General features: G+C 39.3%; 1 protein-coding gene across 1 annotated transcript; it reads left to right on the top strand.

Annotated features, from left to right (window-relative positions):
• The first annotated feature begins 2,098 nt into the window (after positions 1-2,098).
• On the top strand, positions 2,099-6,701 carry LOC112865688 (olfactory receptor 52B4-like). Its single transcript, XM_025928769.2, has 2 exons — positions 2,099-3,013; positions 6,669-6,701. Exons 1-2 carry the CDS (start codon positions 2,099-2,101, stop codon positions 6,699-6,701), a joined length of 948 nt encoding a protein of 315 aa, XP_025784554.2.
• The last annotated feature ends 9,525 nt before the right edge of the window (positions 6,702-16,226 follow it).

Below are 16,226 nucleotides of genomic sequence, written 5' to 3'. Positions count from 1 at the left end.
TTGGGAAGAAGGTGAGGCTGGTGGAGACCTGCTCTGTCCCCTGAGCCCTGGTATAAATACTTCCCTCCAGAGTTCCACAAGAGAGGATAAACAGCCCAACTCCTGACCCACCAGGCAATTTTTATTATGGATCTCATGGCCTCTGTTCCTGGAGACTCAGCCTAAGGTTGGTGAGTGAATTAGACATCTGGGGGTAGAGAGGTTCCAATATCCACGTAAGGACTGGGCTGGTGTTCTGTCCCCAAAAGGCTGGAGGTGACGGGCCTCTTGGAGGCTATTGATACATCTGGACAAAGAATGGTAAAGACCAGAAGCACAAATCTGATTGGTTCTAGCAGCTGTGGAAAATGAGGTCTGGGAGGGTAGCTGAGAATGTATGGGCCAGATGGAAGTTCCTGTAGGGTGGCAAATCAGGAGAAGCAATCCAGTTAATGGCAGGTGCCCTCATAGTTCTACGAGAGATGAGAAAACAGAAAACACATTTACTTAGACTATGGACCCCTCCTGGAAAACCATGAAAAGAGCCTTGAGGATGGCAGCAAACTGGTCACCTGCCCCAAGCCAGATGTTGGAGGGAATTTTGGGAAAGGGGCCAGGGCATCTCGGCGGGTGTGAAAAACTAGGAGCCAATTTTCCTCCCTAGAAAGAAAAATCGCAGCACCAAAAGAGGGAGCTGGAGTGGAAGAAATAGTTAGTGAGCATAAGATTTATCTTAGCCCCTGAGCTAGATATTTTAAGATACCTCGTCATTTAACATCTTCAGAAACCCCAGGATGAAGGTATTTTATTATTGGTTCCATTTCTTCTTCATTCTGGTAAAAACGGGATTAGATATGGCTGTCTTGTCAGGAGGTGCCCTCTGAGCCCATTACACCTGTAACATTTTACTGATCTCATCTGCTTACCTACCCACAATTCTCTCAATCTATAAGCCCAGTTAGGACTCAAGCACAGGACATGATTTTTGAAAAACAGCCCATGCTCCAAATAAGCTTGCTGAATGATTAAGCTAATGAATGAAGGAAGGTGTATTAGGAAACAAATGGTAAAATTACATGTTCGTTTCTATCAGAAGAATCTTACAAATGTCAAGTACTGCGACTCCCCATCCCCAAAAATAATGCCTTTGTTTTTCCACTTTCAGTCATTTCTAGGCTTAGCTCCCCAAGGTATGAACATGAGACACACAAGCCCTGTTACCTCTTGAAGTTCTCTTGATTCTCTTCACAAGTGAGCAAACTGTATGCACTGAAGTCGGAGAAATTTCAAACTCATTTCTATCAATTATTGATTGGGAAATTGGACAAGAGTTTCATATTCTCTGAGTCCCTCTTTAGGTGTGAAATGGAGACAATATCCACTCCCTAGAGTGGATGTCTGCTCCCTACATGAAGAGCATACAAAATGCCACGTATGATGTGCATACTGCAATTCCTGGCATAAAACAATGCTTAATAAACATTAGTTTAATTCCTCTGTGGCTGTATTACATTCAGATCCATTCTATTCCTGGAACCCAACTTACCTTTTAGCATCCAATCTCTTCAATTACTATTCCAATAAACCTTCACAGGTTATCATTCAACACTAATAGCTTTAAGACATCTGATGGCTGTGTCCTGTGTGAAGGGTGAGGTCTAAGTATGAAGTTGTGATCAGGTTCTTCACTGCTTGTGCAAGTCCCTATGCACCTGTCACCCTACGCTGGAAGTGTTTCATGAACATACTGTGCATTGATTGGTATGCTCGCCTTTTCTTATGCTGCCTCTTGTCTACTAAATTAGTCAGTTTCAAGTATATTTTTACACTCTTCCCAGTCATGAATAATGAGTTTCTCTATTTATGCATAATCCTCTTTGAAAGTGAAATACAGACAATAATGTCTCTGACTTTGGTTAGTTGGAGGTAAGGATAATTGACTGTCACTCACTGTGGTGCAGACCATATCCTTCATCCTTGCATATTTCCTATTTGCATGTTCTGAGAAGATGAAGAGTGTGAGATATGACAAAAGTCCTAATATTCACAAGGAATATTAGAATAATTCTTTCATCTCTTTGTGAACAGAAAGCGAGATCCCAGGTCATCTGCTCCAAGCATGACAACCATAAACCACACTGCTGTTAGCCATACAATCTTCCACTTGCTGGGCATCCCCGGGCTAGAGGACCAGCATGTGTGGATTTCCATCCCCTTCTTTGTTTCCTATTTCATCGCCCTGCTTGGGAACAGCCTGCTCATCTGCATTATCCTCACAAAGCGCAGCCTCCATGAACCCATGTACCTCTTCCTCTGCATGCTGGCCAGAGCAGATGTTGTCCTCTCCACGTGCACAGTACCTCAGGCCTTGGCCATCTTCTGGTTCCGTGCTGGGGAGATCTCCCTGGATCGCTGCATAACTCAGTTCTTCATCATCCACTGCACTTTCATGTCTGAGTCGGGGATCTTGCTGGTGATGGCGTTTGACCGCTACATTGCCATATGCTACCCACTGAGATACACCACTATTCTTACACGTGCACTGATTGGAAAAATTGGTGTAACTATAATTCTGAGAAGTTTCTGTACCCTTTTCCCCATAGTATTTCTTTTGAAAAGATTGACTTTCTGCCAAAATAATATTGTTCCACACACCTTTTGTGAACACATTGGCTTGGCCAAATATGCTTGTAATGACATTCGTGTGAACATCTGGTATGGATTTTCCATCCTAATATTAACAGTGGTTTTAGATGTGGTGCTAATTTTTGTTTCCTATGTGCTGATTCTCCGTGCTGTCTTCCTCATCCCTTCCCGAGATGCTCGCCACAAAGCTCTTAACACATGTGGCTCCCATGTCTGCATCATTGTCCTCTTTTACAGCCCCGCGATCTTCACAACCCTTACTCAACGGTTCGGACGCCACATTCCTCCTCATACCCACATCTTGTTGGCCAACATCTGTATGCTTGCCCCACCTATGCTGAATCCCATCATTTATGGGATTAAGACCAAGCAAATCAGAGAGCAGGTGGTTCACATGTTGTTTACAAAGCAGAAATCACTTTGGTTGAAGAACTGAGTTTTTGGAATCTCTAGCCATATGTGAAGTGGTCTGTGGATGTGGTGGGTGGGAGAGATAAGCTGAAACACCAGGAGAAAGCTCAGTGGGTTCTGTCTCTGGAGCAAGACCACCAGGGAGGTTGGAGGACTCACTCCTTCATTGTCAAAACAACTGAGCTCAGCACCATGTTGGACTGAGCAAGCCCGCTCCTGCAAAGACCCTGGGACAGGATGCATTGATTTTCAGAAGTCATATGTCCTTAATGACTCTAGGATGATCTTTAGAAATGGATGAAGTGAGAGCCGTGCTCTGGCCTGGGATTTTGCCCAGCTATTTCTCACTGAGTTTATCAAGCTCTGAGACATCTCCTGATGTTTCTAGACAATCACATACAAACCTCTGCTCCTTAATGGCCTTCATTCTGGCTAATGATATTCTTAGAATCAGTGATCCCTGTGTTTTGCAGTTATTCCTATTACATTATAATTTATATCTGATCAGCATGCATGTCTGTAATAAGAGAAAATAAATGAATTGTGTTTTGTATTTGGCAGAAAAACCCCTGAGGAGACTGAGGGGATTGAAACTGGTCTCTCCTGTAGTTTCTGGGGTGTGGTGTGTGCTGGGAACAGGGACCCTCCTATCTCAACGTCAGGCTATGTTCTTCAATGATCCCCTCCTCAGCAGGGCATTCAAGGCCTTTAATGACCTGATTTCTGACTTCCTTTATAGCAGCACTGTCATGTCACCTCCAAGCAACCCGAGCATCAGACACACTGGGCCATTAATGCCTCACCTTCCCCAGATCATGCCATGCTCTCCATGTCCCTGATCTGCCTTGGGATAATCTCCATCAGCTTTTGGAAAACTCCTATTCCTCCTTCCATGCCCACCTCTCATCTCTTCTCTTCTGTGGTCCTTTCTCCAACCACATCTCCTGCCCAGTGTGTTCTTTAGTTGATAATTCCTTCCTGAGCAAGATAGTGTGTTGTCCATATTTCATTTTAAAATATGTATCTTTTTAAAAATCTATGTTTCTTGTAGAAAATATTAGAAATTAAGAAAAAAGACAAACATGAAATGGAACTCATAAACCCATAAACTTACAGCCCCTGAACAATTTTATTGTTAAAATTTTGTCTTCTATGGCTATCTACTCATATCTATATACTTCTATATCTGCATGTACACCTGTCTCTGAGTCTGTGTTTGTATTTCATCTCCATCTGTATCTAAAGCTTGATCTACTCCTTTATCTACCTGGAAAATAGTATCATACGATACATAAACAGAATATTGATTGTACTATATATGTTTCTTTTCCACTATGTATAACTAGTTTTCTGGCAGTACTTGTTGGCATTGTTTCTAATACATAAGCATTTATACAATCAATTACTATGCCTATGAAGTAGTTTACTGCAGAGTGTTACTATATTTAATGGAGCATTATTATTTTAAGCCCTTTTTGCATAGCATTATGACTATATATTTACAAATTTAAGGCTCATTTCTATTTGCTGCTTAATTTTACAGACCAGATATGTTTAGATAAATTATTTGTAAGCAACAGTAAAACCTTGGATTGCGAGTAACTTGTTCTATGAGTGTTCTGCAAGACGAGTAAACATTTCTAATAAATTTTAACTTGATAATGAGCAATGTCTTGCAATTGGAGTAGTGCGTGACGCCCAATGTCACATGATCACAACTGAGCCAAGGGTTCTTGAAATTTGCTTTGCTATACAAGTGCTTTGGATTACAAGCATGTTTCCAGAACGAGTTATGCTCACAAATCAAAGTTTTACATATTGTCTTTTAATATAAGATGTAAATACTCAATGTAAGACAATTGGAAAACAACAAAAATAGAAAGAAAATCCCTAGTCAGGAGGAAACCACTGGTAACAGTTTGGTGTATTGCTTTACCTTCGTTGTTCTTTGCATATATATTTTCATACATTTTAAATATTATTGGACATTTGGAGCTTTCCATTTTTAACTATATAAATAAGACTTCCCTGAACATACATCTTACTCTGGGTATTTCAATTTTTTATTTTTAGGATGGAGTCCTAGATATGCTATTGCAGATTTTATAGATTTTTTTTATGAATCTTATAAAAATGTCCTCAGAAAGGATGAGGATAATTTATCTCTGCAGTAATACTGGAGTTGCACAGTTTTCTTTAATTTTTTTTTTTGCCATTTAAAAGGACAAAAATATTATACTGCAATTTTTTTTATTTTAGCTTGTTTTATTTTTTATTTTTTTAAATTTACATCCAAATTAGTTAGCGTATAGTGCAACAATAATTTCAGGAGTAGATTCCTTAGTGCCCCTTACCCATTTAGCCCATCCCCCCTCCCACAACCCCTCCTGTAACCCTCAGTTTGTTCTCCATATTTATGAGTCTCTTCTGTTTTGTCCCCCTTCCTGTTTTTATATTATTGTTTCCCTTCCCTTATGTTCATCTGTTTTGTCTCTTAAAGTCCTCACATGAGTGAAGTCATATGATTTTTGTCTTTCTCTGACTAATTTCACTTAGCACAATACCCTCCAGTTCCATCCACGAAGTTGTAAATGGCAAGATTTCATTCTTTTTGATTGCCAGGGAATACTCCATTGTGTATTGTGTATACATATATGTATGTATATATATACCACATCTTCTTTATCCATTCATCCACGGATGGACATTTGGGCTCTTTCCATACTTTGGCTATTGTTGATAGTGCTGCTATAAACATGGGGTGCATGTGTCCCTTCAAAACAGCACACCTGTATCCCATAAATAAATGCCTAATAGTGCAATTGCTGGGTCGTAGAGTAGTTCTATTTTTAGTTTTGTGAGGAACCTCCATACTGTTTTCCAGAGTGGCTGCACCAGCTTGCATTCCCACCAACAATGCAAAAGAGTTCCTCTTTCTCCGCATCCTCACCAACATCTGTTGTTGCCCTATTGTTAATGTTAGCCATTCCGACAGGTGTAAGGTGGTATCTCATTGTGGTTTTGATTTGTATTTCCCTGATGAAGAGTGATGTGGAGCATTTTTTCATGTGTCGGTTGGCCATCTGGATGTCTTCCTTGGAGAAGTGTCTATTCATGTCTTTTTCCCATTTCTTCACTGGATTATTTGTTTTTTGTGTGTTGAGGTTGGTAAGTTCTTTATAGATTTTTGGACACTAACCCCTTATCTGATATGTCATTTGCAAATATCTTCTCCAATTCTGTCAGTTGCCTTTTAGTTTTGCTAATTGTTTCCTTAGCTGTGCAGAAGCTTTTTATTTTGATGAGGTCCCAGTAGTTCATTTTTGCTTTTTTTCCCTCGCCTCTGGAGACGTGTTGAGTAAGAAGTTGCTGTATACTGCAATTTTTACTTATATTTTTAATTGATATTGAGGTTAAACATACATTAGATGACCATATTTCATCTTATAAAGTAATAGTAACAATCATTTGTGTACTTACTTTACAAGTCCCATGCAAAACATTTTATATACATTACCTCACATCACCTTCACTTGCACTTCATAAAATAGGTATTACAGATGGGGAAACAGAAACTCTACCAAGGAAAATGTCAGAGGCAAAGACAAATCCATTTTATTTTTATTTGTCAGGTTGTGCTCTTGACTACTAAATCCTCCAGATGATTTTAGTTATTTTTGGTTTTGCCATTTAACTCTCAATACTCTGGTTTCTCCTCATCTCTTTTCATTAATTTTAAAATGTATTACAACAATACATGTTTTCAGTCTCATTTTTAAGTATTTATCCAATATGTCTAGATAAATTTTTATTTTTATTGTTTTTATAAACTGATTTAAATATTTAACATTTAAATACATTAATAGCTGTATGTATGTCTTTTCTGTCTTTTTCCATTTCTTAATCATAGAAAACTCACTATAAGCAAGGATTTGAGTATTATTCATATTAATTTCACTACTTTCATTTTCTCATCTCTAAATTAGGATTACTTTATAAACATTATAGAGTTCTTAGGGGGATTAAATGGGTTACTATATGTAATATGCTTAGAATGGCGTTAAGCGTATACTTATGTATATTTGCTATTATAATTATTGCTTTTTATTTTCATTCGTCTTAAGATACCTTTTTTCACATTTAACAACTGCAAAACATCTTTTTTAAATTAGTTAATTAATTAATTTAATTTGAGAGAGAGAGGGTGCATGCAAGCAGAGGAGAAGGGCAGAGGGAGAGAGAGAATCCCAAGCAAGCTCCATGCTTAGCATGGAGCCCAATGCAGGGCTCTATCCCACAACCCTGGGATCATGACCTGAGCTGAAATCAAGAATTGAACACTTAACAAACTGAGCCACCCAGGCGCCCCTACAAAACATCTGTTAATTTTGAATTAATTAGGGACACCGGGGTGGCTCAGTCGGTTGGGCGTCAGACTTTGGCTCAGGTCATGATCTCATGGTTTGTGGGTTTCAGGCCCTTGACAGGCTCTGTACTGACAGCTGAGAGTCTGAAAACTGCTTTGGATTCTGTGCCTCCCTCTCTCTTTGCCCCTCTCTCGCTCATGCTCTTTCTTTCTTTCTCAAAAATAAATAAACATTAAAAAAATTTAAAAATAATTATATATTCACAGAAAGTTGCATAATAACTATGTACTGGGAGTTCATGTTTCTCTCTATCAACCTGTTTTCCCCTATGGTAACACCCCATGTTAGTTAACACAATATCAGAACTGTAAGGTTGACATTGGTACAAACCACAGAACTTACTAGACTTTATCAGTTTTATGTGTACGATTTGTATGTGTGCTTGTGTGTGTATAGTTCTTTGTGTGTGTGAGTGTGCGTGTGCATGTATGCCTGTAGTTCTAAATAATTCTATGATGTTAGATTCACAGAACCTCCACCATAGTTATGATACAGAATTATTCATCACCACTTATGATACCTTTTGTTGCCTTATCCACATCCCTCTCCTTCCATACCTAGCCCCTGGCAATCACTAATTGGGTGTTCATCTCTAAAATTTTGTTATGAATGATACGTAAATGGAATCATACAGCCCATAACCTTTCGAGACTGGGTTTATTTCACTCAACATAATTTGCTTGGTATTCATCCACATAGTTCTGTGTATCAGTAGTTTATTTCTTTTTATTGTGTAGAATTCCCTGTTATTCTACCATGGATGTACAAAGGATGTACCATAGTGTTTTTAAACATTCATATGTTAAATGACGATTCAGTTGTTTCCAGTTTGGGGCTATGAATTAAGCTGCTATGAACACTCATGCATAGGTGTTTGTGTAGATGCAAGTTTTCATTTCTCTGAGATTAATGCTTCAGTGTGCAATTCTGGGTTGCAGGCTAAGTGAATATTTAATTTCATAAGAAACCACAAGTCTGTATTCCTGCTCTACCGGTACACGTGAGTGATCTAGTTTCTTTGTATCCTCACCAACATTTGGTGTCCTAGTTTTTTTTTTGTCATCGCTATTTTTTATTTCAATCACTCTGATAGCTATGCCATTGTGGTTTTAATGTGCATTTCTCTAATTGCTAATGATGTGCATTTTCCATGTGGTTGTTTGTCACATTTCTCCTCAATGAAATATCAGTTTGTGTAATTTGCCTGTTTCCTAGTTGAATTCGTTGTGTTTTTACCGCTAAGTTTTAAGGATTCTTTACATATTGTAAATGTAAGGCCTTTGGCAGATGTGTGGTTTGCAAATAAATTTTCCCAGCCCATAGCTTGTCTTCATTCTCTTAATGGGACTTTCTCAGAGTAAAAAGTTTTAATTTTTAAAACTTTTTAAAGTGTTTAAGTTGATAAGCCCAGTTTATTGATTTTTTCCTTTTACGGGTTGTGCTTTTGGTGTCATCTTAAAACTCTTCATCCTGCTCCAGATTTTGGAGAGATTTTCTTTTGTTTCTTCCAAATGTTTTATGAGTATTCATTTTATATTTAAATCTATGATCAATTTTGAGTTAACTTTCTTTCCTTCCTTCCTCCCTCCCTCCATTTCTCTCTCCATTTTTCTTCTTTCCTTCCTTTCTTCCTCCTTTCTTTCTTTCTTTCTTTCTTTCTTTCTTTCTTTCTTTCTCTTTCCCTCTTTCTTTCTTTCTTCCTCCCTTCCTCCCTTCTTCCCTACCCTGCCCTTCCTTTCCCTTCCCTCCCCTTCCCTTCCCTTCTTTTTGGCCTATGATTGTTCATTGTTCCAGCACCATTTGTTGACAAAAGCTGTTCTTCCCCCATTAAATTACTTCTGTATAATTAATTGCCCAAAATCAGGTGGACATATTTATGTAGGCCTGTTTTGGGGTTTACTATTCTGTTCCAGTGATCTCTGCATTTATCCTCTGCCACTGACACACTGTTGTTGATTATTATGGCTAAATAGTTAGCTTTAACTTCAAGTAGAGTGATTTCTCACACATCATTCTTCTTTAAAATTGTTCTATATATTTCAGGTCCTTTGCTTCTCCTTATAGATTTTAGAATAAGTGGGTCTATGACTACCAAAAATGTTGCTGGGATTTTGATAGGAATTTCATTAGATATATAGATAAAATTTGGAAAGATTGATATATGATCTTTTTACTATGCTGAGTCTTCTGATTCATGAACCTAGTATGCCTCTCCATTTATTTACGTCTTCTTTGGCTTATTTCATCAGCATTTTCTAATGATCAGCATACAGATCCAATGCATATTTTGCTAACTTTATACGTAAGCACTTTTTTCTTTAGATGTATTTGAAAATGGTACTTTTTCATTTCAATCTCCACATATTTTTTAGGATATGAGAGGAATATGCTAAGAAACTCAGAGTTTGCAGACTTGAGAAAACAGACACTACAAATAAAGATATAAATAAGCATTTGAATAACACTTGTGATAATGGAGGACCTTGTTGGGTCCCATGGTCAAAGATACCTACCTGAAGAAGGAGACTTTAATGACAGATATGAAGGATTAGTTGTTCTTGGTTAAGTAAATTAGGAGGGGCAGAGAGTTCAGGAGACAAAACCACATGACATGAGAAGGAGCTTGGCTCTGGTGAGGTACTGTAAGAGGGGCAGCAGGAATGGAATACAATGATCGGCTTTAACTAAGACCAGAAGCTCTCCGTGATCCCTTCACTAAGTGCCAGGTAGACATTGTTAATAAATTAAGTTTAAGGGGCGCCAGGGTGGCTCAGTGGGTTAAGCGTCCGACTGTGGCTCAGGTCATGATCTCGTGGTTCCTGAGTTGAAGCCCCACATCAGCCTCTGTGCTGACAGTGTGGAGCCTGCTTCAGATCCTTGGTCTCCCTCTTTCTGTTCCTTCCCCATCCATGTGTGTGCACATGAGCGTGTTCTTTCTCTCTCAAAAATAAATATTAAAAAAAATTGAATTAAATTGTAAACCTAAAAGCAATGGACACCCAAGGAAATGTTTTGTTTTCAAACATGGCGTGATCATATTTCCATTGTAGAAGATAATTTTGGTTGTTCTGTGGAGAATGTATGTTGGGTATGTAGAGTGTGTTAATCAGGAAAATCATCAGGAGGCCATAGGGCAGAAAAGAGGTGATGCCAGTGTGGAAAATAGTGTTAGAATGAGAACGAAAAAAAGTAGATGGAGTTTTAGATATATATATCTTCTGATGGCATGTGGAGGGTGGGTGGTTTCTTTTATTTGTGTGGGTTTGTGTGAGGGGCCCCAGTGGAGGGAGAGCGGTGCCCAGACATGACTGAGACCATGCATGTCTCCTTCACTGTCTTGCCTCTCCAGCCTGCCCACAGTACCCACATTCATTATTAACCCTATCTCTTCTGGAATCTCAGAGCTGACCTTAAATCTAGGCTTACAGTACAGTCCTTCTGGCTATGCAGTTTGTGAGAGGGGTATTTGTCACGTGACTGTGAAAAAAGGCATGTTGCAGTGTGAAACATAGCTCATAACTGAGGTGATCTATTTATCTAAATCTATAGCTGTTGATTGATTTTATCCTGGCTTCCTTTCTTTATGCTTTGAAATGAATCCTTTTTAGAATGCAGTTTGGTTTATTTTAAACATTGTTACCTTGGCTTTATTTAAAGAAATAGAGTAAGTTGATTAGAAAATCACAGATAATGAAAAAAAATTAATATTTATTTATTTTTGAGAGAGAGAGACAGAGTGTGAGTCGGGGAGGGGCAGTGAGAGAGGGAGACACAGAATCTGAAGCAGGCTCCAGGCTCTGAGCTGTCAGCACAGAGCCCTACACGGGGCTCAAACTCAAAAACTGTGAGATCATGACTGGAGCCGAAGTCAGCCACTTAACTGACTGAGCCACCCAGGTGCCCTAATCATAAATAATTTTAAAATTTGATCTGATTATAAAAGAATTCATCATTGTAAAAAAAAAACTAAACAAACTTTATTCTAAAACAAAAACTTCCTTATATCTTATTTCTTGCTGCCTTTTTAAGCAAACTGAACATAATAGTTAAAAAAGTGATTTAATATTCATTTTCTAGGTGTAGAATTAACACAAAATTGTCTTATTTGATGTTTTCTCAGCTTCTTAGATCTCTGATTTGATGTTAGCTGTTTTTTTGTTTGTTTGTTTGTTTTTTGGGGTTTTTTTTTTTGGAAAATTCTTAGCCATTTTTACTTTGAATACTTTTTGTGATCCTGGTCCATTCTTTTTTTTTTCTCCTGGTATTCCAGTTAAACATATATTACATATTAGGAAATTGACCCACAATTCCTTGGATATTTTCTTTTCTTCCCCCTTTTCATTCCTTTTTCTGTTGCATTTCATTTTATTATGGGGAATTCTTTAGACATATTTTGTAATGGTTCTTTCACCTTCCCTTTGCCAGAGAAAAGGCAAGATTTTCTTTTTCCCCCTTGGCTCTTCATTAGTGGACCTGATTTGGTTTTCTTGGAAATAAATTCCCGGACTGTGTGAGGTAGTCCCCTAACTTGGTTTCTCCCAGGAATTTCTCACTCTCAAGCTATCCAGGCTTGGCCTCTAGCAATTCATTAAAATTATCATTTTAGGGGGACCTGGGTGGCTCAGTTGGTAAGTGTCCCACTCTCAGTTTCGGCTCAGGTCATGATCTCATGGTTCCAAGTTCGAGCCCCACATTGGGTTCTGGTGCTGACCTTCTCTCTCTCTCTCTCTCTCTCTCTCTCTGCCCCTCTTCCACTCATGCTGTCTCTGCCTCTTTCTAAATAAATAAACTAAAAAAATTAATAAAAAATAAAATTACCATTTTAATGCACCTATTAGTTGATGACTCATGCAACTTCTCTAGGTAAGTAGATGGAGACTGTTATTGTCTGCATTTACCTATCTTCTGACTCTAGATTCAAGGGTGGTGGTTTATCCTATGGCCTCAGTTCTCTGTGGCACCCAGGAAAAGACATTGATGTTGTTAGTTCAGCTTTTTATTTCTTTCTTTTTTTCTTTCTTTCTTTCTTTCTTTTTCTCTTTCTTTTTCTTTCTTTCTTTCTCTTCCTTCCTTTCTTCTTCTTCTTCTTCTTCTTCTTCTTCTTCTTCTTCTTTTTTTTTTAGTATAGTTGATACCCAATGTTTCTTTAGTGCCTGCTGTACAACATAGTGATTCAACTTCTCTATATGGTATATGCTATGCTTACAAGTACAGCTACCATGTGTCACCATACAAACTTATTATAACACATCATTGACCATATTCCCTGTGATGTGCCTTTTATTCCCGTGACTTATTCATTCCATATCGGGAGAACTGTATCTCCCCCTCCCCTTCATCATCCCTCCCCCCTTCTCTCTGGTGACCACCAGCTTATTCTATTTATAGGTCTGATTCTGCTTTTTGTTTGTTCATTTGTTTTGTTTTATTTTGCTCTTTTAGATTCCACATGTGAATGAAATCATGGTATTTGTCTTCCTCAGTGTGACTTACTTCACTTAGCATAATACCCTCTAAGTCCATCCATTTTGTTGCAAATGGCATTTTCTTATTCATTTACCTATCAATGAATACTTAGGTTGCTTCGATATCTTGGCTATTGTAAATAATGCTACGAAAAACACAGGAGTACATACATTTTTTTTTGAATTAGTGTTTTCATATTGTTTGAGTAAATACCCAGTAGTGGAATTATTGTATCATATGGTAGTCCTAGTTTTATTATTACTTTTTTAAGTAGGCTTCGCAGTCAGTGCAGAACCCAACATAGGGCTTGAACTCACAACTCTGAGATCAAGAGTTGGATGCCTAACTGACTGAACCACCCAGGCACCCCCTTTTTTAAAAAATTTTTTGAGGAACCTCCATACTATTTTCCACAGTGGCTGTACCACTTTGCATTCCCACCAACAGTACACGAGGGTTCCTTTTTCTCCACATCCTCACCAACGCTTGTTATTTCTTGTCTTCTGGATTTTAGTCATTCTGTTCAGTTTTTTTCTTACTGTAAAGTTGGAAGTAATGGCTTTTAAATTCTTTACATGTTGGAACTAAAACTGCAAGTGTCTGATATTCTTTTCTAATTCTCAGTAATTATGTTTCACTAGAAACTTGTTCCTTTCTTTGCCCAGCCAAGTCTCCATTTTTCAGTTGGCTTGTTCACATTAGGATTTACAGTGACACAGGATGACTCCGGAGTGCTGGGACGCACGGGTGCCCTCAGCAGTGGTGTAAGTGGGTCAGTGTTTCTCCTCTCCTGATGAGTGTCACTCTTTCCTGTCAGGAATGAAGAAAGGCTTGTTCTGAGTCTCCAGCGACAGAGAAGGTCAAATGGTGTTGCCATACTTGGTAATATCCCCAGGTCTTGGGCATTTTCATTGACAACTATCCTTTTACCAACACCTAAAATGAGACAAATAGAATTAATGGGCTGTTTGGCCAAGCAGTTTCTGCTCTGGTCCCTTCTTTGCCAGGGAGTCTTCAACCCCTCCATCTCCTGGTGACCTTTGGTGAGGGAAGGGATATCAAATCAGATATATCCAGCCTTTCTGAGTGTGGACACACACCCTTATCTCCAGCACTCATCCATGGAAACTGGCAGAAATCAGCTTCTGTCTATTTCTGTTAGACCCCTGCATACCAGTCAGTATATTGCAACAATGAGGCTCTGGCTCACTAGGAACATCCTACACTCTCTTGAATTATTGACAGGCAACTCTCCAGGGATATTCAGGTCTTTCATCCTCTGAAATTCCTAGTCCCGAGTTCAAGATGAGAAAGTGGTTATGGGGGGGAAGGGGGGGCTTGTTAGCAAACCCCAACAAAGAAATCTCCAGGCTAAGGGCCATGATCTTTTCACAGAGCATCCTGGCCCAAGAAATGGCGCCCTCTGCTGTGAGCTGCTTCTAAAATTTCCATTTTGAAGAAAAGACCTGAGAAGGAATCTGAATTCAAAATACACAATCCAGTGGGTATCAAGTGTGGATTCTTACCATCCAGGAATCCATCCTAGGGCTTTCTCTTTCCCATCATCTCTGAAAGTATATGTGGTTATAAGGCCACCTTTTATTTCTGGGGCCTTAGGACTATGCTGGGTCATATTAGGGATGTGGTATCCACCATGGAAAGTTTGGGTGGGCTCAGGAGAATCTCAGGGCATAAGGAACTTTCAATCTGCAAGACTGTTCATGGACAAGGAGCAAGCAGCAGTATACAGAGCCATCACCAAATGGCGATCAGAAGGTTTTCAACCCTGGGAACCTGAGACCCTCACTGGAATAAACATAGGATCTGCACTCAATTGTGTGAGATTCTAGAGATTTTCCATTTCATCTGAGGATGATGCTGGGCAATCTCTTGATCCTGACTGCACCCCAGATCTATTTTGTTTTTGTTAATCTCAGCACCTTCAACCTTCCCCCCTCTGCAGTGCCTCTCTCAGGCTGTGCACCACCCGATGCAAGTGACTCATCTAGTCCCCCTCGGGTAGGAAAGAGGAATTGTTTTTCTCCTCAGGGTTGCTTTGTAGCTGAGACCCTACAGGTGAGGTACTATCTCCTAAATGTTTTAAGTTATTCTTGAGAATATTGGAGACTTAAGAAGCATGGTCGTAATTGTCTTCAAGTTATTTGGTTGGGGGGTGGGGGGACACCTCATAGTACATAAATAAGTGTTAATTATCTTTCTACCAGAAATGCTGTTATGTCACGTGGTCATCTTGAACACACTCAGACAATTTTAGAATATTTCTATTTAATGTGGGATATGAGTACCTTTTTTTTAATGTTGATTTATTTTTGAGAGAGAGTTTGAGACAGTGCCAACAGGGGAGGGCAGAGATAGATGGAGACACAGAATCTGAAGCAGGCTCCAGGCTCTGAGCTGTCAGTCACCCCTGAATACCTTTCTATTGTGTTGTAGGAAAGCTGAAGCAAACATCACATTTTGCAGGTGGTATCTGTGGTCCCTCACATATTCTCAAAGACCTCGGATTTTACTCTTCATTTGGTGAATGTGCCACTTGGCACTGATGAATACAAACGTTCTGAAATGTCTCCTGGAGATGGGCTGGAGCTGTGTCCGTGGAACTGGGGCCCAGGAGTCTACGAGTCTGCACTGTGCTGTGCTGGTTGGTATCAGCAGTGTCCTATCTCTTGCCCCTTCCTTTCTGAATCGTTTGCTCTCAAAGGACCACTGGCTGGTATCACAACTGGAGGCAAATGCAACAGCACAGGGTGTTCTGTAAAGCTGGGCCAAGGATTCCAGTTTTAAAAAGCTTTTTTTAAATGTTTATTTACTTTTGAGAGAGAGACAGAGAGAGAGAGACAGAGACAGAGAGACAGAGCACGAGTCAGGGAGGGGGAAAGAAAGAGGGAGACACAGAATCCAAAGCAGGCTCCAGGATCGGAGCTGTCAGCACAGAGCCTGACGCAGGGCTCGAACTCACAAACTGGGAAATCATGACCTGAGCTGAAGACAGCGGCTTAACTGACTGAGTCACGCAGGCGCGCCCCGAGGGTTCCAGTTTTAGAGAGCTATCCCAGCCCCTTTCTGTCTGCAAACCTACATCTTCCCTCACCCAGGGAAATTTGCTTTTGAAAGAGTATATTAGCATATAAAATATATGAAACTAAATTTCAGTAGAAAGAATTAGGTGATCATTTTACACAAACTAACAAGGCAAAAGATTGCCCAAACTAATGAAATTGTGGATGAAAGTAGTTCATTACAGATAATTAAAAATAGTAAAAAAAAAAAATACAT

This window comes from Puma concolor, chromosome D1 (genome assembly GCF_028749965.1).
Source record: "Puma concolor isolate L17-30 chromosome D1, mPumCon1.1.hap2, whole genome shotgun sequence".
Lineage (NCBI taxonomy): Eukaryota > Metazoa > Chordata > Mammalia > Carnivora > Felidae > Puma > Puma concolor.
The sequence above is the reverse complement of the archived record's forward strand: the minus strand, read 5'-3'. Positions and strand labels throughout refer to the sequence as shown.